The sequence below is a fragment of the Glossina fuscipes genome, unplaced genomic scaffold (assembly GCF_014805625.2).
Source record: "Glossina fuscipes isolate IAEA_lab_2018 unplaced genomic scaffold, Yale_Gfus_2 111, whole genome shotgun sequence".
Classification (NCBI taxonomy): Eukaryota; Metazoa; Arthropoda; class Insecta; order Diptera; family Glossinidae; genus Glossina; species Glossina fuscipes.
This window is the reverse complement of record NW_023998454.1, coordinates 1,948,621-1,975,902: the sequence shown is the minus strand read 5'-3', so window position 1 is coordinate 1,975,902 and position 27,282 is coordinate 1,948,621. Positions and strand designations below refer to the sequence as shown.

General features: G+C 33.4%; 3 protein-coding genes across 5 annotated transcripts; 2 read left to right on the top strand and 1 right to left on the bottom strand.

Annotated features, from left to right (window-relative positions):
* Positions 1–587: 587 nt before the first annotated feature.
* LOC119639033 lies at positions 588–1,310 on the top strand. The gene has a single exon (XM_038036204.1). It carries the CDS (start codon positions 588–590, stop codon positions 1,308–1,310), a length of 723 nt encoding a protein of 240 aa, XP_037892132.1.
* A 3,351-nt stretch (positions 1,311–4,661) lies between these two features.
* LOC119638933 (exocyst complex component 8) lies at positions 4,662–9,206 on the top strand. The gene is made up of 6 exons (XM_038036053.1): positions 4,662–4,786; positions 5,336–5,491; positions 5,551–5,866; positions 5,922–6,700; positions 6,759–7,288; positions 8,968–9,206. Exons 1-6 carry the CDS (start codon positions 4,735–4,737, stop codon positions 9,148–9,150), a joined length of 2,016 nt encoding a protein of 671 aa, XP_037891981.1. The 5' UTR covers positions 4,662–4,734; the 3' UTR covers positions 9,151–9,206.
* Positions 9,207–10,353: 1,147 nt separating this feature from the next.
* LOC119638926 (protein groucho) lies at positions 10,354–25,414 on the bottom strand. 3 transcript variants are annotated; one of them, XM_038036038.1, is made up of 14 exons: positions 24,284–25,414; positions 23,995–24,089; positions 17,109–17,172; positions 16,995–17,039; positions 16,759–16,896; positions 14,815–14,847; positions 14,021–14,227; positions 13,815–13,916; positions 13,090–13,146; positions 12,723–12,905; positions 12,358–12,632; positions 11,613–12,286; positions 11,340–11,539; positions 10,354–11,273 (listed from the first exon to the last, which is right to left on the bottom strand). In XM_038036038.1, the coding sequence occupies exons 1-14, from the start codon at positions 24,317–24,319 to the stop codon at positions 11,166–11,168; spliced, it is 2,217 nt and encodes a 738-aa protein (XP_037891966.1). In that variant the 5' UTR covers positions 24,320–25,414; the 3' UTR covers positions 10,354–11,165. The 3 variants fall into 3 exon arrangements, with proteins under 3 accessions (XP_037891966.1, XP_037891969.1, XP_037891968.1); XM_038036041.1 differs by lacking the exon at positions 13,090–13,146; XM_038036040.1 differs by lacking the exon at positions 14,815–14,847.
* Positions 25,415–27,282: the final 1,868 nt, after the last annotated feature.

The window sequence follows — 27,282 nt, the reverse complement described above, 5'->3', positions numbered from 1 at the left end:
GTATGACGTGTTTCTATAAATTCCATTTTTAGTAACATGTTCATTTTAAAGTTCGTAAGGTTAAAAACTTTTAAAAAGCTTCACGTTTGAAATAAGCGCTCCTTCCTAGGCGCACAACCTCTAACAACAATTGTTAAGGCAATATTAGTAAAAAACTGCTTGTCCATGTAATACCCATTCTGATACGTCGCCAAATTTTTGCTATAAGTATGGACTCCAACCGGCCACAATCGCTTTATGATTATTATTAACCGTACACTTTGCAATCGTCAATCCTTCTTTGTATATGTTGTCAAAACAGTAAATTCAAAAACTTCACAAAATTATTAATATTATATTAATTATTTCCATCGATTCTGTTTCACGTTAATACAACAAATATTTCTTTTTCTATTTACTATACATTTTTTGATTTAAAAATTCATAAATACAAAATTTTCTCTTTTCGTAAAACCAGATAAATTCAGCAGTGAACAATGTATTCGAGATGTGCTAATTATGTTGCTTGCCGTTTGCCTTTTGCATCAATATCATCTCAAAAAGACAGCAGAAGATATAATTCAGGGGGAAGAAGAGGTTCAAAGATCATGAAGAAATTAATGAAGAATCTGAAGTGTATTAAAATTATCAAGCTCAAATGCGATCCAGATGATCCATTCGTTTGCTTGGGGAAAGAATTGCTGCCTACCGAACGCTACGCTCGTCCAGAGGAAAAAGGTATGTGGAAATATCCCATATGCTGTGGTAGAGTCTGCAGAGACCAGCCTCCTCGCTTGGATGAATTTTACTATCAGATGAGCGATAAGAAACGCAATTACCCACAAACATGGGTTTCTTGCCCTCCAATCACTACGATAGATATAAAAGTATGTCCCGAGCATCATCAAATAAAACCGATGCCCACAAGACCGACGCGAACGAAAGAAGAAATACATGGAAAGAAGGGAGTGGATAATCAAATGTGCAAAAAAACTGCTTGCAAATTGTCGAATAGACATAGATGGCTGTTGCCGTGTAAGGGTCTTTATCCAAAACAACTCCAACAACAAAGGGCAGAATGTTGCTTCAAGGCAGAAGGGTGTGCTAGTCCGCGTATTCCTCCTAATTGCAGAATAACTAGTTCTCTTTCTGATTGCAAAAAGGAACGCACACCTTATCCCTCCTATTCCGAGTGCCAGAAAGTGTGTAAATGGGAAGTACCGATCGATCCCCATTGCGACACTATGTATCAAGCCGAAATGTGTGAAGTATGGGCAGAGTATAGGAGACGCCTTGCCTTAGCTGGCGGGAAATCGAGTCTGCATCTGTAATAAGAGAAACGGTTTGAAACTTTCTAGTCGTTAAGATAGTAATATGTGAGTGAGTTACTTTTACTCATTTGTCCCCAAAATATTTGTTGTAAATTATGAGATTTCACAGATATCTACGGCGACCACTTCTTTACAGATTTAAAAAGTTCCGAAGAATTTTTGCATGTGGTTTAGCGCTTAATTGACCTTGACATGCCCATTCAGAACGTAAATTAAAAATGTTTATGTAAATGTTTATGAAAATTCGCATTGGAACATTTCAGATTATTAGCTGAAGTATTGGGCTTTACGCTATTCGGCTACTGAAGCACATCGACTTCTGACTGAATGCTCGTCCGTAATCGGAATACTTGAAGATGTACCCATGTACAAAAAGTAATGCCTGGCTGCGAGACATATCAAGCTAATTTGGCGTATGTTTTGTTTTCACATGTTTTGATTTTTCTTTGGAAATGAACAGAAATTGAATTACGAAATGGTTTGATGCAAAAGGCAGGGCATTAACATGATGAAGCCTTGTTCACACAAAAATGCAGAAAACCGGATATTTTAGTTGAGCGGGTTGGGGCCTTAAAAAGCTAAGGTTTACGAAATAGCTCGATAGGATTTAAACTGTTTCCAACTGAAATATCCAATAAAAATAAAATATTGAAAAAATTTTCTCCGAAAAGTGATCCAAGAATTTTTATATTGATGCATCGAAATAATTGGCGTCGTTGTTTTGATTCAAATGGGGAGTGTAACTCAATTTGATTCAAAAGAATGTCGATGGATGGGTATAGCACTTTCAATGAAGGATGCACTAGAAGAATCTCCTAAAGAGATGAGTGTTTGGGATTTGTATGCGTTTTGTTTTGAAATTTCCAAACAAATTGACTGGCTGAATTGGTCGATGTTTGTTGTTATTTGTGTAAAAATATAAGGGGAATTGTGTTGTTGTTTACCTTATTAATTTTATTATTAATCTTGGGCAGCATCAATAATTGACTAACGCCTAGTATATAATTTCGTAATTTCTTTAATTTTACAAGGTAGCTTAAAATTAAACCGTCATAATTTTTAAACAAAGTCTTCGCTAAATTCCCTGTTAAAAGGCAAAGCAGAGTTTCTTATAAAAAATGGCAGCTCTGTTAAAAGGTTAAATGGTTCAATAATACAATAAATGCAATAAACTTCCAGTATCAAATACTCATCATAAAAATCATTAACTTTTAACAATTAAATACTAATTATTAACAATTATCGATTTACCTAAAATAACAGCCCTGTGTACTAGAGTTTATTGTTAATGAAAATGGGGGACTCTTGCCGACGCCTTTGCAATTAATATAAAGTATTTCTGTAATTAGCATAAAGTATTACGTTCTTTCTGTAAATAGCATAGAGTTGAACATGCAATTCTCATTATCGGACTCTTTAAAGTCTGTTAAAGCAACAATCCCTAACTTCTCATTTTTTATTTGAAATAACATTGTGTTGTTAACGTGTTGGTTGCCAAGCTTATGCAAGTTTGCAATGGTTTAGGAGTTCACTTGCAACCTGGATCTGTTCTTGTTGCGGGTGTGCTTCTGTGCTAGCTGTGTACAAGCTGTTTTTTCTTACCCTTTTTTATTTATTTATGCATAAATTATTATTTTTAACTTTTTAATTTAGTTTTAAACTTACTTTGTTATTATTATTCTTCTTTTTTTCTTCCTTTTTATTGTATGCTAGTTTAAAAACGATTAGTATAAGATTTTCCATTAAAATACACCGAATCCGCCTGTAATTTTCTTTACTTGAATATCATGTATAAATGAGTAAAATAAAATAATAAAAAAAAAAAAAAATTTAACGGAGTGAGATTGAAAAATTCATAGAAACATTAAAAAAAAAATTAATCAGAATAATTAATTAAAAAAATTCATAGAATATCGAAAATCGTGATAAAACAAAATAATTCGTGTTAAAAGAAATGTTTTTCTTAATCAAATTTCATTTAAATAAAATTTTTGTAAAAGGAGAATTGGATTGGAGATTGTTAGTCCAGGAGATCATCTTGGAAGCTTAAATTGCAAAAAGTCGAGTAAGCAAAGTCTATTTTTAAGCGGGCTCGAGACTTAGAAATTGTTAAGGCTTTTTTAAGGGAGCAGACTTCCCCGTTTACTAGCGATAAGCTTTATTAGATTTTAACCGGATGTACAATGGTCGAAAGCTCTTTTGTAGTATCCCTCTAAGGCTTGAGCGTCATTTATAATTTTCTTCAAAAAACAAAGCGCCTCTATTTACTCTACTCTGATCGTATTTATAGGCAGGCTTATCACTTTCCTTGACCATTTAGCGAAATAGCACTAATATTGGTAGGATTAAATTGTGGTTTGAGAAGCTAAAACTAAGAAATCAATCCAAAAATTACAATACCAAAATTAATGTGAAAACTGATAATCATTTCGAAGTTGATTTGCACAAAAAGAATTTTAAAAAAATTAACGATATCATCACAAACGCTTTACCATTATTGATTGTTCCATAACTTGCACGACTTTTTGAAAAACTCTCGTATCAAAAATTACACATTAGTTTCATGCAAAGACATGCTTTCCATGGAAGTTCGGATATTGAACGAGGCCCAAAACATCATACGACTTCCCAATATTTTTTTTATTTCTCAGTTTCCACAAATTAGAAATTATACTTCGTTACATGAGAACACTTATCTATGTTACGGACCAAAAACTAGACTTGTATAATCCAAATTTCCTACTGTTGATTTTCTTGGTTATTCAGCTACTGTCGACTAATTTTCACCATAACGTATCGAAACGTAACGTAAGAAATGGATCCATGCGATTCAAATCTTGGCCACTTAATTTTTTCATAAACAAATTTTCTTCACAAGAGCTTAACGACTAAAGCTTTTTTGCACACAAGAGTTTACATTTTCTGAGAATGCTTACATACTTGGGTAAAATAAAGCACGTCAGTACACCAAATTCCATCAATATATTTAAAAAATTACGACTAATAGATTGAACACGGGGACTAACATGGGCAGACATGAAATCAGAGATTTAGAATCATTTTCTGAATCGATCCATGCAATAAAAGGTGAATCTATATTAATCCCTTTTTGGGTATTACATACGTCCGCAAAAAAGAAAATTTCTTCAAGGATTTTAAGCAACATTTGGTGTCATCTTTCGTAGTGCTTCGACATAGTTGAGGACTTTTATTTTAAAATGCAAAACTATATCACGTCATAATTGTTTGAGGCTTCAAAAAATCGTCCTTTACGTTTTCAATCTCTTAGAAACTCTGAAATCGTCTCCTTAAGAACAGCTGATTTTGACATATCATGGTATTGTTATTAAAGCAAGTCTTAGCTGTAGCCTACACACTTAAATCTTGTGAATTTTGGAAAAAAAAGGAGTTAAACTTATAAATAATGGGCGAATTGATGAAGGAATTCGATAGCATCAATTTTAGTGTAGACAAGTGTAAGTATGCATTCAAGCAAACAAATAGCTTTGTTCGTTATACATATATACAAGGGCTCATCTTTAAATTGTTGGACTGTTGATTTTTTAGTCTTATCCGGCAAAATAGATTAAATATTTCTTATTGTCCATGTTTTCGACGCGACACATACGCCCATTTTGTTATTCGAGTTATGCCGTGAACTTCAGCAATATGAAGAGGACAAGAAACTAAAACGGTTTCACTTCGCATCTAGCACTTTGTACATATGACAAAAGGGGCATAGAATTTAAAACACACAGGGTAAACGTCTGCATAAACATTACCTTTGTGACAATACAACATTTGATAGAGATGCTTATTAAATCCTAGGAAAATAAAAAGTCGATGTCTCATTTCATTATATAGCTTTGTAATTGCAAACAAATCTAAAGACAATTATTAAGGAACTTTAAAGGATTAAAAAGCTCGATTTTTCCTTTTTCTTATTATTGACGACGAGTAATCAGACACAACTGACTGCACAATATAAATACAGCATGCAAGTAAAAAAATCTTTTATGTCATAGATACAAAGCAACTAGTAAAAGAGTGTGTTGGTGGCGCCGACTTGCAAAAATGTAAAAAAGAAATTCATACGTACCGAGATCAGACTTCATCCACGCTAAAGAAATCGGTTTATGCAAATTATATGCAATTTATTGAAACCGCCAAAGAGATATCACGTAAGTACTCTTATAAATCTTGCCGCTTTTTATCACTATTCCCACAATTTTGTGTATAGATCTTGAATCTGAAATGACTCAAATGTCTTTACTGTTACAAGAGCAACATAATATTTTATCATGTCTTACCGATGGCAAAGGTGTCAGCACTCAACGCGAAAAGGATATAGAAACTTTACAGGAAAATGAGAATACTCATGCTACTCGTGTCATTAAGGAGATGGTTCAAAACTTTACTGGAAAACTGGAAGGGAAAACATTTTTATACGAAGGTGCTTTAATGGAATTGGATAATAATGATTACAGGCCCATCCAGAGAGTATTCTTCTTCTTATTTAACGATGTCCTAATAATTTGCAAAGTGAAACACGATAAGTAAGTGCACATCGTAGCGCGTTCCATTCAAATATTGCCTCGACTTTGTTTTCAGAAAACTGGAATATGTGGTTGATTACGATCCGAAAAAAATTGCGGTCATCAATATCAAAGACCTGGATGGTGTTAAGAATGCCATTAATATTATCACACCGGACGGCTCCAAGATATTTCAAAGTATAACAGCAGCCGGCAAGAAAGAGTGGATAGAACAATTAGAAGTGGCTTTTCGCTGGGATCAGCCTGGTCAAAAATCCAAAAAAGGCCCAGCTCCACAACCACCGAAACGCAAGTCGCAAGAAACTCCTATCAGCAACAAGCATCCTTCAATTGATCTTAGCCCTTATAGTGCTCAGACTCAGATTAAGGCTGCAGAAAACTTCGGTCCCGAATGGATATCCACAGCCAATGAGGAAGTGCAAACCCTTATTGCACAGCGCCATTTTGAAGATGCTGAATGCTTAATTAAACGTTGTCAAGAATATTTGGCTCAAGACAAAACATTTGTAAATGCTTTGGAATTTGAAGAACGTGTCCGACAACTGGAAAAGCAACTAATGGATGTTTTACTTAAGGAATTGTCTAAATGTCATGCTCGAAATTTACAAGTGGCTTTAAGGTCGTCCCGTCGTTGTTCACAAATTCTAGTTAATATGGGTAAAGCACGCCAAGCATGCGGTACTGTTCTAAAAGTTTGCTCCATAGCTTTGCGTACAGCGCAAAGAGAAGCACGTCGCAATAATAGTGAAATTTCCGAGTTATTTTTTTGTGATTTAGCTCAGGTTGCCTGCGATTTTATAAATGTTTTTGAAAACCAACCAGCATGCGTTAGTGGTAAGCAGGAAAGTTATTTACAATTATTTATATGTTTATGACATGGCAATTTTTCAAGCTCTGGTTGTTTGGTGTAATGCTGAATTACAATATTTTGCTAATCAACTAAAAAAGCACTACTTAACTAAAGGTAGTCATCTGGAGGCTATAGCCAAGTGTGTAGAAGGTGTGCGTAACCCGTGCGCAAAGCTAACAGAAATCGGTTTAGATCTTTCCTATCATCTCGAAGGTTTATTAAGAGCCGATCTCGATGAACTTATAAGAGAATCGAGAACACGCCTTTTAGAGACAATTGGCCGTACAGAAGATGTCTGGCAGCCTTACAATTTACATACGAAAACAAATTTAAAACGTTTACTCATGGAATTTGATAATTTAGGCATGGATATGCGTGCCCATGCTACGGGAGATACTTGGATTAATTTAACTCAATCCACGGTAAACTTTACGAGACACTTCCTGCAAGTGGTCAATCATTGTGCTTATTTGTCCAAAAGTGAAGCTTTATCTCCAAGCTGTCAAATATTATTAAGCGACTTGCTACAAGCTCAACTAGCGGTCAAACCAACCACTGGTCTAAGTGTTGACGTAAGTATACTTTCTGAACTTTCATTAAATGTGTTTATTCGTGAACAGTGTAGACCTCCATATCAATTAAGCACTGTTGATATTTTCGTTCGTCTGGAATTAGCATTGCAAGAAATGCAATGATAAAATTATCAAAAAGTAAATATTGAAATATTGCAAATTGATACATATGTTTGCTGTCCCTATCCGCTTTCAGCTAAAATGAAGCCTTTGAAACTTGCTTGTTAGCCTTAGAGTTCTTAATATATTAGTCTAAGTCTGTTAATTATTAGTGCATTATTGTAAAGAAAGCCTATTAAGTAGATTGAATTCGATAGTGTTGACGAATCGTCAAGAAGATTTAAATACCTGCCTCTATTTAAAGAAGAACTTCAAAAAGGCAAATTTGATTACACTGCTATGCAGGTTGGTCAATCTTTTCATTTTAATAAAGATACTGCACAATCAGGGAATATCATTTTGTCTGTAGTCGTGCAAGTGCAAATAATTTTTTTTTTATGGATTTGGGAATAGAGGCATTATGAGTTGACGTTGCACCATAGGCATATCCTTTATCAGCTTGACTCATCTTCTAGCCTACGTGTAAGGACTTCTAATGTCAATATTTTAATTTTTGCGACCGGGATAATGTTTATCATAAACAGACAAAACGACTGAAAGATGGCCAAACTTTTATGAATAGATTGATACTTGAAACTTGGTTTTTACGAGAAAATGTGTTAAAAACTTAGTTTCTATTAAAAATGTTGAGAAAATAGAAAGTTTCGTCTCTCCGATCCAGAAATTGACTTAACACATGCAAGCGATCGAGATTTCTAAGCTACTATCATCTAAAGAAGACACATTGTTTTCGGCACTTAACGACAGAAGGCGGCCTCCAGAAGAATTTATCCTTACAATTATCCTCGCGGAACTTTGGTGTTTCACAGACCACTGACATCTTTTATGCGTCTTAGAAAATGCGAATTAATTAAATTGTTTTCGTAATTTGTTTGCCTGTTGTCGTCTTTACTCGTTATCATGTTCATTCTAACGGGCCAACATGGACCATCTTTGTCCACCGTCCTCAAATCGCTTAGTAAACCAGTTGGTGGTTCTTAATACAGCGTACTCAGATAGACTCAATTTTTGTAGAGACTTTGCAATGATTTAGTAAAGCACAGTGAGAATCGAAATTTATACGAACTGCATCTGCTTCTGTCTCCGTCCACATCGACCGCTTCTAGAAAGTATGTAATAAGAAAATCTACCGCATCCGGTCATAATCAGTTACCAAATAATTACCTGACCATTAGAACTGAAGTGAAATTTAGAACCGAATTTTAGGTCATAAAAAATCCGTTCCATCAAATTTAAAACACAAACTAAATTTTAATATTTTCAATACTGGAAAACTAATTACATTATTTGTGTTACGTTACGTTGTGAAGTTTATTCTTAAACTTTTATAAAATCGGCTGAGTCGATTCACTCTCATAAAAGGCAAAATAAATACAAACTGATATTCTTTCGTTACCTATCAGTGATCTCTATGAAATGCTGACAAGTTATATAAAAGAACGAATTTAAATATACAGGTTAGGGGATACGTATGTCGGGCAAAGTCTTCTCGTAATCAAATAATAAATAATTCCACTTGGGCCGTGGATAACTTAATTTTTGTTTGTTTTTGTTTCTAGCCCAATTTTGTGGTAAAAAACAAACAATTCCTCGTTGAAGAACTACTGCCAGTAGCTTTAAATAAGTTTCGGGAAATTAGTGGCAATGGTGGAGAGTTATTATCAACATTGCAACAGCAAATGCGTAAGCAACATGCTCCGATACCAAAAAGACGAAATGTCTATCAGACTGATGTATTTTAAAAATGAGAGGCCACCGTTTTTTTTTTTTTTTTCATTTATAATTGGATTACACATAAGTTTTTATTTTTCATTTTTTTTTTTTTTTTTTATCATCAATTGTTATCATTATAGTTATACATAATTAAATTTAAGATTTTTTGTTGCTTCTCTAATTTCTTCCTCTTTTATATATATATATGTATATATATATATATACATGTATATATATATATATATATATATATATTTATATTAAATTTCTATAATATATAAATTATATACATAGATAACCACGTGAATTAAACTTTTCAAATATTACTTTATTTGCATTTAAGATATTTGCATTTTTACGAAACTTTCATTTTATTGTTTTTTTGCTATGTTTGCAATTATTGTAAATTAAAAATATTTTATTATTTAGTAGCAATAATGCTTTAAATTTTAATTACACAGGGTTATGAGGTTTAGATAAAAGTAAAAAAAGAAAAATAAAAATAATAATAAAACAAAAAGCAAGGTAAAGATGTTTTAAAAATTTGTTTGTCTATCTCTTTAACGCCTGTATGAAGACATTATAAAATATATTTTGTATTTTATTTATTATCTATGTATATATGTTACATTCTAAAAAAAAAATTACTTAAAATAAAAACGAAAACATATATGTCTGATTTGTGGATGATTAATGACTTATTTTTTACTTAAGTATATTTGTTAAGCAAGTAAGGAGGGTGTAGTAGCAGAGGAGTAGTTTATCGTCTAAAAAAACCTAACCGGTAAAGCAAAACTTAGCTGAAACTTAATAAAAACTTCCATTAAACGTAAGTATTTCAAAAAAATACACTTTGCTATTTGAAAATAGTTGTAATGTTTCTTATATTTATATTTAAAAAACATTTTTTTTTTTTTGCTTTCTGTTAATATATATAAACTTTTTCATCTTATTTATATGTATATGTTTCTATAAAGATGTCTAATATTAAAAAAAAACTAACATCTAAAATATATAAGCCGGTTGTTTGTTGTTGTGTCATCGTCATGTTATTCTATGCCGCTGGTTCTTAATAAATGACTGATTTTGGGGGATTTGATTTTTAAATGAAAATTTCGTGTACAAAAAATTTTAAAGTAGCTGTCTTTCTCCTGGGGTTGCTGTTTGTTATTGTAATAAAATACTGTTTACCGGTATTCTTGGATTAAAGAAAATTCTTTATACATTTCTTAATTTTTTGTTTTTTTTTTATTTCATATGCGCATTCACTTCCATCTTCTAAATTATAAACCATTATGAGAATAAATTGGTTTGTTGTTTTGTTACTTATAGAATTTATTTATTTTCAAGACTTCTTTGTTTGTTTAATCACTATCATTGCCATACATTACTTTATTGAATTGTAGAAGATGCAGTACTAAAAAAAGTAAAAAACTAACAATAACAAAAAATACACGAACACATGGAAAGTAATCAGCGACAGCAGCAGCGCATAATTGCTTAAACTGTTCTTTATCTAACATTGTCACTGCCCTTCTTGTTCTACTTTCATCTTACTTTTCTGTTACCGCTCTAGGCCGGCGTTAATAATTTTGTTTTGAAATTTTTATCTAAACTTCCATTTGTTTTTCATTTTTGCGTATGTGTTTGGTGGTGTGATGGTGATATCTTAACTTACTTAAAATCTAAAAAAAGAATTTTTTCCCAATTCATATTTATAATTTTTTTTTTTTTTTTTAGATTTCTTTATGACTGTAATTGTTGTTGGTACTGGCGTTGTAGCTGCTGTTCATTTTGCGAGAATGTGTATGTATATCAATGTGTGTGTGTGTATATATATGTTTAATGACTTGCAAAGAGGCTCTAAAAGCCGAAGAAATGTTTCAAAATATAATGATACTACGTTTAAGTTTCAATTTGTTTATAAAAATTTAGTTAATAGAAATTATCTCGTTTCATCCGTAAGTTGAAATGAAAACCTCCTAATCAAGTCAAGCGATCGTTGTTGTTGTGTTTGTTTGTAGCAAATAAGTATAAAAAAACATTAGTACATGACTTCATAAACGGTTGCTTTTTTATCACCCGAACCCGTCACAATATATCGATCGTCAGTAGATATATCGCAGCTAAGTACCGATGATGTTTCCTTGGTCTGTGAAAAAAGAAAAAGAAAATGTATATATGACAATTTATAATCTTAAATCCTATATCTTTTTACCTGGAATATGCTCGCTCCAAACGGTGTTCGCCATGCATTGAGTAAATTGTCTTTGCCTGTGGAAACGAACCATTTGCCGCATGTGGCGAAACGCAGCGATAATACGCAGCTTTCATGCAAGTGCAATTGGTATTTGTCCGGTTTGGTGACATGTAAGACTTCAACGTGAGAATTTTCCATACCTACCGCTAACCAATCACCTAATTGTTTTTTGTGCAAAAACATAAGTGCAGTTTAAGTTAACAATTTCTTCAAGTGCATTTATATGCTTACCTGTCGGGCAGTAACCTAATGAGAAAATCTGTGAACTAAAGTCGTGTTGTTGCAGTTGTCGTCCTTCACGCAAATCCCATGAACGTACTGTGTTATCAAGACCACCAGTCCACAGACGCCCACCATCCGGGCTAATATCGATACATGAGGCACCATCTGTATGCCCATTAAACTGACGCACCAATGTTTCGTTATGCAAATCCCAGACGGCAATATTGCCATCGCTACAACATGAGAAACAAACTTTTGAATCGGGACTTATGGCCAATGCATAACAAGCTGGCGCCGATGATGTTAACTCCGCTTTAATGCGCGGGGAAGGACTGGCCAAGTCCCATATGGAGAGATTGGACGCTTCGCCACCCACAATTAAAGTGCGTCCGTCCGGCAATAATTTCACCGAACGTATATAATTGTCACGTTGCAGACAGTCCAGTTGGCTAATGGGGCTTTTATTCCCCGGTTGTGAAATATCCCACACTTTAACGCAACCCTTGCCGCCTGTGTACACATATTTAGTGGGATTCGAAATGGTCACAGCGCAAACAACTTCGCCGTGCGACAATGCACTGATATGACGTGCATTCTTGGGGATGCCAACCCCCATCAGAGCATCAGGATTAAACTGCACCGGTTGTAGGCTACCCTCACCGTTCATTTGGAACGAATACGCACTGTTATAAAAGAAAGAAGGTGTTTAATGCGTTTGTTTTTTTCTTATTTTAAGTTAATTATTTATACGTACGGCTTTCCAGCAGCTAGTACGGGGGCATGCGGAAAACCATTGGCTCTTACATGCGCATGGGGATCGTAGGGTAATGGTGGCGGTCGTCCATAAGCCGGATCGGAGGGTGGTCGCTGATAGGGGTCAGCCGGACGCTGATAGGGCGAGGCTGGATAACCAGCGGGCGGAGGACCACCCTGGGGCATCATTTGTTTCGGATTTACACCCTGAACTGGTGGGGCAGCGTTGGGAGTGGGAGTGCGTGCTTTAACACCCGGTGTGCCTGGTTTGTCCATCTATATTATTAACAAGTTCCAAAAAAAAAAAAAAAAAAAAAAAATGCTTTCATCAATAACCCGCACCGCAATATGCAAGCATCAACTTACGTCTTTTGTCTTAAGGCTGGGTGTTGAACGCGATGAACTGGAACCTGAGCGAGATGGTGGTCTGTCTGTGGGTGGTTTAACGCCACTACTACCCGGTTTATCCAAACGTTCGCCATTTAGACATTCACGATCGCGACCCTCCATCGACATATGCTCCCCATTGGGACGAGGTGAATGTGATTCCTGAAAGTTAAAAAAAAAACACAAACCGAAATAAATATATTTATCATCATTATCATTATCATTTTAATGATTATCATCATGATCATCATCATTCATTTATATGATTGATATTGCGCTAGATTTTTGATCAAGCACACTGTAGTGTAGCGCGGCAGTAGTGATGTAACAATGAAACTCAACTCACCATTTCATTTGCAACATCTACGACTAAATCTTGATCGCTTTTCTCTCCTTCATCGTCCTGGAAAAATTTTGAAAAATAAAAATAATTGTTAACAGCGAACTTTTTTCTCAGAAAACTTTTCAACACAACTTTCATTACGAAAATGAAAATAAATTAAGAAAAAGAACTCAAAATCAAAATATAACGAAAAAATTAAATCCAAATTCAAAAGTTTAAAAAGAAAGTTTTAGCGAGCGAAAGAGAGAGAAAGAGCAGTCGCATAGTATTTATAGACAAAATGTAAAGGGGAACAGATGCAGAGGAATAACGAAAACTATATTTTAATGCTAGAAAAATTGTTTTTTTTTTTTTTTCTTTTTTTTCGAAAGAGACAGCACAAAGCACAAAAAACCATTCACACTACTTTGGAATTGTATTCTACTCTAATTAGCTACATTTTTGAGCGAGCGAGAGAAAAGAGAGTAAGTGAGCAGCAGGTAATAAGCACCTTAAACAAATAATATCCCTTATTTGAAAAATTTGTTTTTCTTTTCATTTAAATTTCTTGGTGAGTTGAGCTTTTCTTATTTATTACGTTGTAATTAATTTTTGTTTGTTATTACATTTTCATATCAATATATGTATATAATAATACAATTACGCTAAACACTCTTGTCGAGTAACGAAAGAGAGTTTAATGAAGCGTGAAGACTGTTTTTTATTGTTTGGTTTTTTTAAGTACTCACTAATTTTATGTCTTCTTTTCGACGTTTGTTGGCATCACTTTCAATCTCCGAAGGAGAACGTATGCGATATTTCTCACGGTCATTTGGCGAAACGGAATTACGCTAAAACCACAAAAAAAAAAAAAATAAATAAATAAATAAATAAAAAGAAAATAAAAAAAATTAAGAAAAGACGTTTACAATCGATAATTTTAGCAATGACTTACCAATCTCTCTTCGGCACTGGCTGGACCTTCGAGACCTGAGGGTTTTATGTCGGGTTTATGATGTTCAGACGGGGCCTTAAGTAAACTCTGAGGTCCATGTGGCAAACCCATTGAAGCACCTAAAGCGCCAAACGTTCCCCCAGGAGGGCCTAACGCGCTCATAGCTTGAGCCGGTACTCCCGGCATTTGTTGAACATGTATTTGTTGCTAAAATCAATAAGAAAATAATCAAATATTATAAATGTAACACACAATGTAATTTACAAACATAAACCAATGAATCATATTTTAAATATTTATTATCACAGATTTTTCTTTTAAGCTTTTTTTAAGCTCTCATAACAAATTATTATTAGATTTGCAAAGAAAAAAAAAAAAAAAAAAAAAAAAAAACGAAACATATATAAATTTGACAGCAGTTTTAAGTGAGTTCGTAGAACGGATAATGAGGGTCGTTGATGCATATAAATGATGAACGCTGAGCGAGTCTTTACCTGTTTGGATGTTTTTTTAGTTGGCATAACATATAAACAAAAAAGAAAAAAATGATTAACTGAACTATAACCATATAACAGTCGCAATGATGAGTGTGTTTGGACATGAAAAGGAGGAGAACATTTCAAACATGAATAAATAACAACAACACAACACGCTTATACAACACAACACTAGTTTGATTATTAGAGGACAAAAGCTATATATTCACATAGACTCCACAAGGATGAAAACAGCTTGTGAGACAACACAATAATAAAGCAAAATAAAAATAAATTATAAAAACAACAAAAACTTACTAAGAATTGTTGTATTCCTTGTTGCTGTTGTTGCTAAAGGATTTTCAAGGAAAATATATAATAAAAAGTATTTCATGTGTTGTTCTTTCTTAACCCCTTAACGCTCCAATTGAAAATAATAAGGACGATTGCTTTTCAGGAATAACATATTCTAATTTTCGGTACGGAACAAGTACTCTGCATTTTTATGCATCTAATTGCTCGGTATTCTACACTTGATTACAGAATAATAATAATGAAGCAATATACCGACGCTTTCATCATCAGATATCGTATTGCAGCGAACAGATTTGCGGATTTTCAAATTTTTTTCACACAAACAGGTAACAATAAAAATTGTTAAATCGCGATACCATTAATCACACTGTCCATCCATTGAAATTGTTATGAGAGTTGTTTGAATAAAAGAAAAAAAACGAGGATTATTATACACTGTAGCTAATATGTCAATTCGTGAAATGTGTCTTAAAGTTTTCTTTCTTAGAGACACCAACAGCTGCCGCCATCAAATCACTGCGACTTTTTTTTAAAAAATTCACTTGGTTTAAAAAACTATCTTTATCACTAATAAATAACTGTGGGGCGTAAAGGTAAGTATTTATAAGATAAAACCAGGAAGAACATTACCATCAATTATGATCAAGTGATCAAGTTTCGCTTATAAATTCATGGTTACATGAAATATACAACGGAGTGAGTGAGAATGTAACCTTCGCCTGTAATCTGTAAATGGGTATTGTAATTACATTTAAAATGGCCCTAGGAAATATTTCTACAAGTTTAAGCTCAAAATCTCTTATAAGTCGATCGTTAAAGCTATTTACTTATTGCAATGGTGTTTGTATACCGATCACATCCACCATCAATTACGAGTATTATGTATGCTTTAGCAAATTCCTGTAGCACTGAACGCTCCGACAAGAGATGATAAACGGGCAGAGAAACATTGAACGCTAAGCTGATGCGTAAGTTTACGCCGACCAAGAAAACATTTTCTTTATGGAATCTCGAAACCTTATTTCTAAACTTTACAATCGGAAGAATCTTGCTTTGAAATTGGCTTTACAAACTGACTACAGGAACTAAGCTTACAAAAAAAATTGTTCTTCACATACATTTTTTTGTTATATTTGGAAATTTTGGCGGTAGTCTTGAAACTATTTCTTTTATTTATTTTTGCAAAGGAGGAGTCAGAAATTTAAGAGCAAGTTTAGGTCGATAAAGACTTCGAGATCTTAGTAGAGAGAAAGGTAAAAAATAGCGAATTATAGGTGAATTAACCTAATGCTAATATAAAGTAACAACTCCAATTGCAGATTGCCTTTTTAGGCAAAAAGTTTGAAACTGTAATCCTAATTTCGGAAAACAATGTAGAAAGCAATTAGTTTAATTCATTTCCTCTCCTAACGCCAGTCAGTTGTGGATATTTCTGTATGTCACATATAACCGATAAGAGGCAGTTTCATCCTGGCGAAAAAAATCATGTTGCTAGAGAGTATGCACGTCCTAGTTTACTACGACAGCCAACATTACTTATAATTTTGTTACGGCGAGAATCGATGACGATACAAAAAACGATAAAGCTAAAAAGATCAGCGATGCGCGACTAGAACTGTAGAACATTTTCATGGAAAGATCAGTTTTAAGTTCGTATTTCCAGGCGAAATGCACGCATATAGTCCTATATTGTGAACATTCAATTGAGCGCGTTAAGAAGTTTTTATTACATTTAAAAGATATAATTAATTAATGAAAAAAAATTAATAAGAAAGAAAAGGAAAAACAAATTAAATCACACTAAGACTCCCTGTCGTCTGCTGTCAAATGAATTAAAACCAATTGATTTGTTCAAATAAAACAGTAATTTTTTATCTCTTTCCCTTTTCCGCTAAATAAGAAAGTCATTAATAGGAGGAGAACGTATGACGCTATTTGACAACTTACCCCAATAATTACATTTAAATCTTGCACTGTAACTTGTTTCGCACGATCAACAGCCTGCACAACTTGTTGTTGATGGTCGGGTTGTAAGAAGGGCACCAATTGATTGATTAATGTGTTCAAACGTTTCACAATTTCCATCTATAGTTTTTTTTTGTTAGATGATCGGGAAAATATCACAAAAGCATTATTAATGATAATAAGGATTCTTTATATGGATTGCATGCGCAACTACTTACATTTCTGTGCATTTCCACATTAAGGCCATAAGACATTTCGTAATACTTGAAAATCGAAATTAATTAAAAATTAATAAAAAAAATCAATAATTATTAAATCGATCGATATCTTACCATGACGTAATGACGTTGCATTTCGGTTTTCTCAGTGGCTAGTTTCTCTAACTCTAATTTTAGTCTGAAAAAATTCCAAAAGGTCATGTATTTAAACATTAACTTACAAAAGCATTATAAAAAATTGCCAGCAAGAAAATTAAAAAGAAAATATTGTCGAGCGTCAAATCGACCCCCTCCCGATGTCAGCTGCGGATATGAAAGTTTCCGCTTTTAGTTTAACTAACTACACTTTTAATGCGAAGGAGAAACGTTTCTAGAAAATGCTATTTATTCGAAATTGTGTATTTCCCAAATTTCTTCCCGCCATTATTACTAACGCACTGCGGTGTCATGTGCGGGAGAGTCGTTGAAATTTTCTTATGATATTTGAATCTAATTTGAATTTAAATCAGATTAACTTTCATGCATTCCGAAATCCCTTTATGAGCATTTGACTTTACATGCGATGACCTACCCAAACGATTAAACTTAGTTATTGTGAGAGTGAAACCTCGCTCATCATTTCCTCCGACTTCTTATTTTTGCTTAGAATACTAGGCTAAGCTAATATTTGAATATTGCTAAGATAGCGTAGGCAGCAGAATTAAGGAACACATTATAATCATTGAAGTCAAGCGTCAAAGATCATTTGGAAGTGAAGTGGTCGAGAAGGTGGTCCCATTTGAGCCGAAGAAAAGAGGCGGGCGGACGGATATCAGCACAAACCTAATATACCCGTGCATCACAAGTGGTGTAAAGTATAAAAATATAGATAGAACAAAGATAAAAATTTAAATTAGAATTGAGTTGCAAAACCATTAGTTACTAGAATTAAACAGTGTTGAAACCCACGTACAAACACGGCCAAAGTTATGTACAAACTGGTATTTGAAAACTTGTCGTGAGTCCGTGAAGCACTTTTAATCTTTTAAGCGCAACTTTTATACGATTTGGAAAGATATTCTTAGAAAATTTCCTTAGTACGTATTATAGAAAGCCGTGCTAGCCACCATGAAGGAAAAGTCCATATTGCGCGGCAGGTAACTCCTCGCAGTCCATGATGGTATAATATTACTGAGGATAATACGTGAGTTTTTGTTAATCTCATCGAATTTCGCTTTCAATAACCATAACCCTTCGTGAGATCTTGTGTTGAAGATTGGAGAATGTCTTATCCGTGAGTTAACATTTGTTTAGTAAATTCTCTAGGGCGTTTGGCTATTTGGGAAGTCCTACCCTACCCAGCACACTCACCACACATACCGCTTTCTGAATACCACTTGTTCAGATCGATGTAGCATGGCACCGCTCGCACGCAGCTTCCAAAAGTTGAATAAGTGCGAGAATGGGTCGACAATTAGATTGCCGCCGAACCATTATCGTTCTTTCGACACGATTTCACCAAACAATGGGAAAAATTGCACGAAATCATAGAAAATACTTTGATTAATATATATCACGCCAATTTTCCCCAATAAATGCGTTTTTCAAGTGAAAATATGCCAAAACAGGCGCAAGAGCCTCGTATTTATGAAAAAGTACACACAGTAGTTCAATAAAGTCTACATACAGTCTACATACGAAAAATTACGGCTTCTGTTAGTGAAAACTGCATTTATGGATTGAGGGTCAAAAATATATTTCTTATAAAACAAAACCAAAATAACAATTCAAAATGTTTCTTTTACTTAAAATAAAGTTATAAACAACCCCAAAAAAGTGTACAGATCAGTACAGATCGTTTAATAAGTAGTTTATTTGTGGGTAAAATTTAAAAATTAATATTTTGTTGGACTACCTTTAATTTCCAGTATTACTTGTGTACGTCTATCTTAGCATTAAGGAAAACGATTTTTTTGTTACAATTTCTCCAATTGTGTTTCATTCCCACAAATGAAGCTTTCTTAAGGTCCACCACGTTTGCAATTTTATTGAGCTTGAGAGCGTCAATAAATTTTTATTTAATATACTTTTCTCAAAAAAAATTTGGATTGTTATTTTTTTGTTTGGCAAATGTATTTTTTGGCTCTCCACCCGTTGACGCAATTTTGATGTATGTACCCTTTACTGAGCTACTCTATATCATATGAGATGAAGTGAAATTTGCAACCCATTTTCGGAGCGAGTCATTGAAATCCATCGATCCACCACCGCCAATGAAGTGGTTAATTATGGACGTCCAGATAATCATTTTGGCATTTTACATTGACAGATGCAACATTCCCGTACGCCAAGCTCAGTATTTCTTATAGATCATTTATTTAAAATATTTCGTAGGCGTAGACTAATTTCACCATAAACGTGTTTCAAGTCAAAGATCCTTAAGGAATTAATCTAAAGACGCAGAAGATAGTCACCCTATTTAATTTCATCTTCTCATCTCGCCTTTTAAAATGGTAGGCATAGTCATTTAAAATTCTTTTAAAGAAACAGAATTCTGGTTCTTGTTCTTTACTTTCACATTGGTTGACGTTTTCTTCTACCGTTTGCAGACTTGCAAAAGGGAAAAGTGAAATTCGTTAGTCCTACATATATATATGTGCACGCATAAATACAAGCCAGATTTAGAAAAATAAAGCAGGATGGAGATGATATTGTGATCATAGTAAATATTGTTAAGTTGGGATCGATCTCATTTCATATCACAGACATTTTTATATGTGTGCATTATAATTATTTAAAAAAAGTTGTACGCGCAGCATATAGAGATATATATGCAACTGCACAGACATACATACACACGGAGCTATATTTAGTGGTTCAAATGTGATCTGTATTTACAGTGATACGAAACGATCGTTCATGGTTTCAGAATACTTATTATTATGATCACAACATAATCTCTTTTCTACTAATATACAATATATACATATTGTTACATATACATGTATATATACATGGATGTGCATATAACTATATGTATGCATATATATTCTTATATTTTATTTATGCGTATATCGGTTTATTTGTTTGCTGCCCGCTCTCCACATCGTACGGTAGCAAAATATATGTACATAAATACGCGTGTGTACACGCCTTGTTTTGCGGCATACAAAGCGTTGTTTGTAAACCGTATACGCAAGCATTAACACACACTCACTCATACTGCATACACGCGTACATATGTGTATATTCTATTCAATGTTTTGCGTGTGTTTATGTGTTGGCAAAATTTATCCTACATTTGCGCCACAAAAACATCATCAATAAAAAAGCAACAACAATTACAAACTTTAAACCAAAATACACACCAGAGAAAGAAAAAAAAAACAGACAAACTCAGAATTTAAGAGTCTAATAAACTGGTTTTTGGATGCTGTTGTGCAGTGTTGTTGTGGTAGTTGTTGCTGTCGTTGTTAACCTCTTCTAAAATGATAGCTGCTTGCCTGCCAGCCAGTCAGTCAGTTAGTCAGTTTACTTGCCTGCTTGCTTGCTTGCTTGACTGACTGACCGTTTCTGCTTAATATGTATTTATATACAAATAGCTGTTGCAATGCTAAGATTATGGTTAAAAGAGAAGCTAACACCGACAACACCAACAACAATAACATCGTTATAATCACAAAAACACCAAAGGTTTAACACATTACGGGTTCTTTTGCTTATTTTCTTTACGTATGTTTAGAAGTAATGTTTTTTGTTCTTTTTACTTTTCCTTTAGTTTTTGTACACCGCAGATTGCTCCTACATACATGTATACTTATATATATAATGAGTACATATGTATATATACTGACTATGCATGTATGAAAAAATTTTATTGCATATGTATTTTAATATGTGCTTTAGTTATTTCGTTTGTTTATTATTACTCATCCCATACACAAGCTCACGCGCAAACACAGTACTCGTTTATTCTAAAAACATAATGAACTCAACACACATACATACATATGCTCCTACAATACATATATGTATATACATCATCTGCACACGCACATGTACACATCAAGTCCTATAAAGATCCTCCTCACTTAATAGTTAAAGGCGCTCTTAAGCACACAAACATATTTGACACAGTTTTCTTTGAATTGAACACTTTCAGCACCACGGCCGACAACGAGAACGACAGCAATAACAACATATACATATACTCTCGGCGATAATAACAAAATGCAAGCAAATGCTACGAAAATTTTAAATGCGAAAAGAAGGAAAAGAAAAAAGCTAGGTGCCAACCAACCGAATGACGATCGCAAGAGTTTCAAAAACACAGAGAGAAACGTATAAATATACAAAATAAATTATACAAAAATAAATAAAATAAATTATGTATAAAATCAATAAGATACAGTAAAGTATAAAAGTAAATAAGACATATATATATATATATATATATATAAATCAATAAATTTATGTATTACTTTGCGTTCACTCTCCAATAAACACTCTTCTCGACACCAAATTAAGTTTTGAATCTATCAAAGAAATTTTAACAACGAATTATTTAAGGTAACGATTGACGCGCTTTAGAGAATAGTATTTTACATCTATATTTTATTTTTCCTCTTTTTAGCCAAGCTTCAAGGGTGGATAAAGTAAATGAGAAAGGAAATTTTTTGTATCCCTACATAAAATTTTGAAACTGTCCTTGCAACGGACAACTAGGTAAGCAGATAGATCGTTTCAACTGTTCGCTATTACCAACACTGCATCAGATCAGTTAAAAACCTCTAAAGTAACGATTTGTTGCTGCAGCTCGAAATAATAGTGGAATGTGTCAAAACCCCAATGCTCTAAAAACGAGACGACATTCGGAAAAGCTGCACTGCTCACCTTAATAATAACCGACTCGTATCCGGTCTATTAGTAAGGATTTTTTATACTTGTCTCTAATTGAACTATCTCAGTGCACTCTTTCCAGATCAACTACAGGAAATTGCTAACAATAGGTGTGCTTTGGATGATGTGTTTTAGTATGTGTTTTTTTGATCACATAATGATATTTTTAAATATTGTTTACGTACTACATTCCGCGTTTTTAGGTCTGGGATCAGTGATCTGCTTCCGTTATAAACTGAACACACTCCTCCTCAACGACGAAATATGTAAATGGATTGAATTTCAAATTATATAATATATAGATACCGATAAAATTTGACTAAAATTTTAGGACGTCTCCAGCTAAGTAACGCATGTGTAACAGTCATACCTAACGGTACTGTACTGTAGTGAACTCACATTGGAATTGAGCGATGGAGAACGATTCGAATGCAATCGCGATTTTTGCATTTCAGTCGCATTTAATTTGAACTTAATTCATTTTGTTAGTTTAGTTTCTAGTCTTTAAAAGCTTAAAAAAAAAAAAGTATAATATAAGTTATTTCATCTAATCGAAAGCCATATAAAATGGAAGAAGAATTTTTTTGATTGAAAAATCTCTTATCAAATCAATTAAAAAACTTCGTAAACACCCACCAAAGCAACTAAAACTCAAAATGGCAACGTGTCTTCTTTCTCTTTTGTCTTTGTATCAAACTTTGATCTTTGATCTTTTGTATCAATCTCAGAAAATTCCGCCAATCCTATTTAAACTAGAGACACACTATTTTTGATTTATTACAATTATATCTTAATTAAAGAGTTTCGAAAGCATGAAAAAATGGATCTTCAAAGATACATTACAAGGAAAGTTATAGACAAAATTATGGAAGCAATTCTACAATGCTATTATCTGCAACCATTATCTAGTTTCGTTATATCCAACTACTATTGAAAAAATCAAAATAAAAATACTTGCGAGAATTCGTCTTCGGCTGGCAATTGCAGCATATCAGTGGATCCTAAAAACTCAGTCTCCAATCTACATCTGAGGACAAATTCTTAAAATAAAGCACATTTTTTATGACTGCGTAAAATTTTTCTTTACAAGAACAATGAATCCTATGGACATTCTGAAATCAGCTACGGAAGGTAATATTAATTAAACGTATTGTCTTATTAAAGCTAATTTTGTTTTCTGAAATAGACCCGACAGCTTTAATTTGTTTTAGTTTAGCCTAAGAATTTATTTTATTAGTCTAAAATATGATAATACAGGGTCGTTAAACTTAATAAGATTTAAAATTGTTTTACATCTTGCAACCAAGAGACATGCTTACTACAAAGTACCAGAAGAGCTTAGGCAGCACTACCAGGAGAACACTCCTGAACAAAAAATTACACTGGCTCGATGAATAAAGTTAATATTTATTCCAGTTTAGTCCAAGTAGAAGTCAGTTTAGAGGATTTTCAATTTGAGCCCAGCAAATCTTCAAGGACATTATAAGCATTTAATTAATTTAGTATACATACGTCTATGAGCGCATAACAGAACTTAGCTGCTTACCTTCTACAATATGTACAAGCTAGCAAACACCTCTTTAACCTACCGCTTTGAATATATTAAAAAAAAAAGTTAAAAAAAATTTTTTTTGGCTCTGATAATCTCAAAACAAATTTATCTTCATAGAAATACTTGTGGTTGGACAAAGGATTTTTAGCAGCTGAATGTAATCAATCACGCGTATCAAACTAACACCTTAAAGCACACGTAACACTACTACTGAATAACATATAAAAATTTCTTTTCTCAATTTTTCGAAAATCAAAATTTTACTTACTACCGTAAAGGAACACTTGACAGAACAAATGTTTATCAAGTAAGCCGAACATTATTACAGCGGAACGAATGGTCAAGCAAGAAAAAAATAATGTAACGTGTTTTGCGCTCTGTTATTTGCTAAGAGCAGTATTGCACACAAAGATACATACACAGGCACAAGCACGCACTATACTTAGTTCGCAGCCAGTCTATCACTTGCTTGACTGTCCTTAACATGGGCCGTCGTTGTATTGTCATAACAAGATTTGTCTTGTTGTTGTTACTATTATTATTGCTGTTGTTTTTCTATCTTATACTTACGAGTGATTTTGTGTCTGCATAAAATTGTATTCCTGTTTGATGGTTTCCATTGCGTCGTGAAAAGTAAATTTGTGCGGACCTTGTGGTTGTGGTCCCTATTATGCGAATTGGCACATTTGTCAAGATCGAGGTATGGAAAGAAACCACAGAGGACAAAATAAAAATTCATTAAAAATGCAATCGTTTATGGTTTTGTATATAAGAATTAAAAAAACAAAAGTGGAAAGCAATGTTAGTAGGGTTAAAAAGAGATATTAACATAAATCCATCCAAGAATTTTATTTCTTACCCCCGTTGAAGGGTGACGCACCGGTGCAGGATACATTTTCAAAACAGCTTGTGTTCTATCGTTAATATACAACTTTTCTTTGCGGGAATTCACGATAACTTTAAATCCTGTAATCAGTCCAGTGACTCGATTCTCTGTGCACGCTGTCACTTCAGGGCAGCGCTCTGAACCTTCCGAATCCTTTGATGGTTAATTAAATGAGATCACACACCAAATTATTGTGCATAACTGTTTCAAGTTATTGATTTGCATTTGATTTTCGTTTTGTTTCTTTTTATTATTATCTTTTTTTTTTTTTTTTGATTATATTTAATAGTTTCACTTTTTCTATCGGGCACGCAACACTCCTCCTCCACCTCACTTAACCAGAATTTCTTTAATTCTAAGACGTCGACGTTAGCGCTGCTTTTTACAGACTTCGTTATAAATGTCGTTACTTTTCTGACTAGCTTTGCCTGCTGCTGCTAGTATTGCTGCTGTTGCCTGTCTCACTGACTAACTAGCTTAACCATATTAAATACTGCGGGGGGAGCTTTCTGTCTCTGACGCTGCTCTGCTGGCTACTGCCCACTTTTATTGTCACTTTTTTCGTGTGTTTTTATCGCTATAATCTGCATAAATTCCTTATAATTTTAACAAATTCAGAATGTCGTCGATCTATAGCATTCAATTAATATATTTCTCAATAATTTAAAATAGTTTTTTTCTCGTTTTATTGAATTTATATTATTTTGCAAAAATTTTTCGCGTGTGCGCAATTATTAACCAAGCTTCTTCTATTTTCTGCCAGCCTTTTTTCTCCTTTTCTTCTTTGCCTTCGTTCCGATATGTTTCTCTTCTTTCGTTTTGTCGTTGTTTCAACTTCACAATGGCGGATATATTGTAGCCAATTTTCACATGCGTATTTTTCTATTCTTTTACTTCACTTTACCCCGTTTTTATTGCAAATTGATTTCCTTCGATCAAAAACACTCAAGATTCTTTTTGTATCTTCGTCCTAATTGAATTTAAAAATATCCACTTTTCCATAGCTTATCTACTAAATTATTAAAATTATTAGCACATGAAAAACTTCTTCCAAAAAAAACAACTGAAAATTTCCTTGCCCAACGCCGAATATGACGCTGAAAATGAAAATCATTGCTGCCTATATCTTACTCATTTATAAATTTAAGGGATAGTTAGCCCTATAAAGGGGGATTTTATATAATACATTTTGGCGTTTTCATCTTCCCTTTTAGCAAGTCTTTTAGGATTTAAGCGAAGATAGTACCAAAAAGCAAAATTAGAAAGTTACTATAATATATGCCTATTTTATCGTAACTATTTCTATTGCAAAGTGAATAAAAAATATTTAAAAAAAAAATTTTATGACCAGCATCACTAAGGAGGGAAATCTCGTGATTAGCTTGATATACAGAAAGGAAACGATTAATGATTAATAAATTATAATTTTTGCTATATTATAGCGAAGAATTTGTATTTAACGGCACCTTTGCCTGCCATAATTAATAGTTTTACAGCATATAATAAAGCCGATTTTGAATTACCACAGTTGGATTCAAAGAATGAAATCAGTTCAAAAGTATTTTTAGCTAGCATGCTTTATCCGTTGTAGGGCATTGCAAGTCAACTCAGTCTCGAACAAGTATAAATAAAATAATAAATAATTATTAGTATATGATTCTTAATAAATAAATTTGGTAATAACTTTAATTGAGTTTTTTACTCTTCACTTGTTAGAACTTCAACCGCTTTTTAGAATATGCGAATATCTTTGTTAATCTTCAGTTTTGTTATATCACATATTGCAGTGGCACATATGATGTGACAATTATACCCTTTCCAGAGCTTATATATTTAGAAGGCAAAAACAGTAAAAGGGAGAAATATTTTATTATGAAAGAGAAACGACTCCAAGATAAGAGAAAACAAGAAATATGTTTGCGTCCCATTCCGAAGTTTAAGGGCAATAGCATCAAGATTCAAGTGAGTACTACGAGGACGCTAACCAGGAAAAAGCTAGTAATCTTTAATCTAACACCGTGTTTATTATTATATACGATAAATGACTTAATTAGTTTCACTTGCTACTAATATGGGCAATGCAGATTCTGAACGCATAGAGAGAGAGTTTTTTTAATGCTTACAAAGATGATGCTTACAATTGATTCATGATTGAGATACTGACACCAAAATAAATGGAATTGCTTTGGATAGTTTTTCGAAAGTATAAGGAGCGCTTACAACAAATGCAGAAATATTTGAATTTGATGAATTGGGCGCGTAAATTCAGCGATAGATACAAAACATAAGTTAATTTTCTCACCCAATTTTATACTGTACTGTGCATTCTTTATTTATTATCACTTAAACTTTGGATATAGTATATATAACTTGTTAATTGAGAATGCAGAACATTTTGAGTGGATATATAAGCCATCCTATTGGAGGAAAATAAATATTTTCAATATTTACATTCTAACAAGTGATCGCTCATTCACTTATCCTTTAATTTGCCAGAATTCGAAGTTCGCTTGTTTACTTCTCCTTTAATTTGCCAGAATTCGAAGTTCGCTTGTTTACTTCTCCTTTAATTTGCATCGCCTTTAACTTATCTTAGCATCCCTGTTTTTATGCATTAACACGGTGCTACCATTGTATTTTTGAAGGCATCCCTGGCTAAACTGTGTAACGGCCGCGAACAAACCTTGGGTAGGGTGTCTGTCGGTCTGTATCAACCGCAAGTATCGGAATAACGGCATGCCGTTAGACAAAATCAAGCGATTTTGTAGTACTGTTTATAAATCACATGATCTTGCGGGATATGTTTATTTTGCTCTTCTCTGATTTCCTTGTTTACAAGTACAGGCAAAATCGTATGATTTTGCGGTACTCCTTTTTTTTCCTTTTGCTTTTGCAAGCATAGACAAAGTCGTATGATTTTGCGGGATCTATGCTTGCTTTTGTGAGAGTAGCGGCAAGCCGTTATAGAGAGA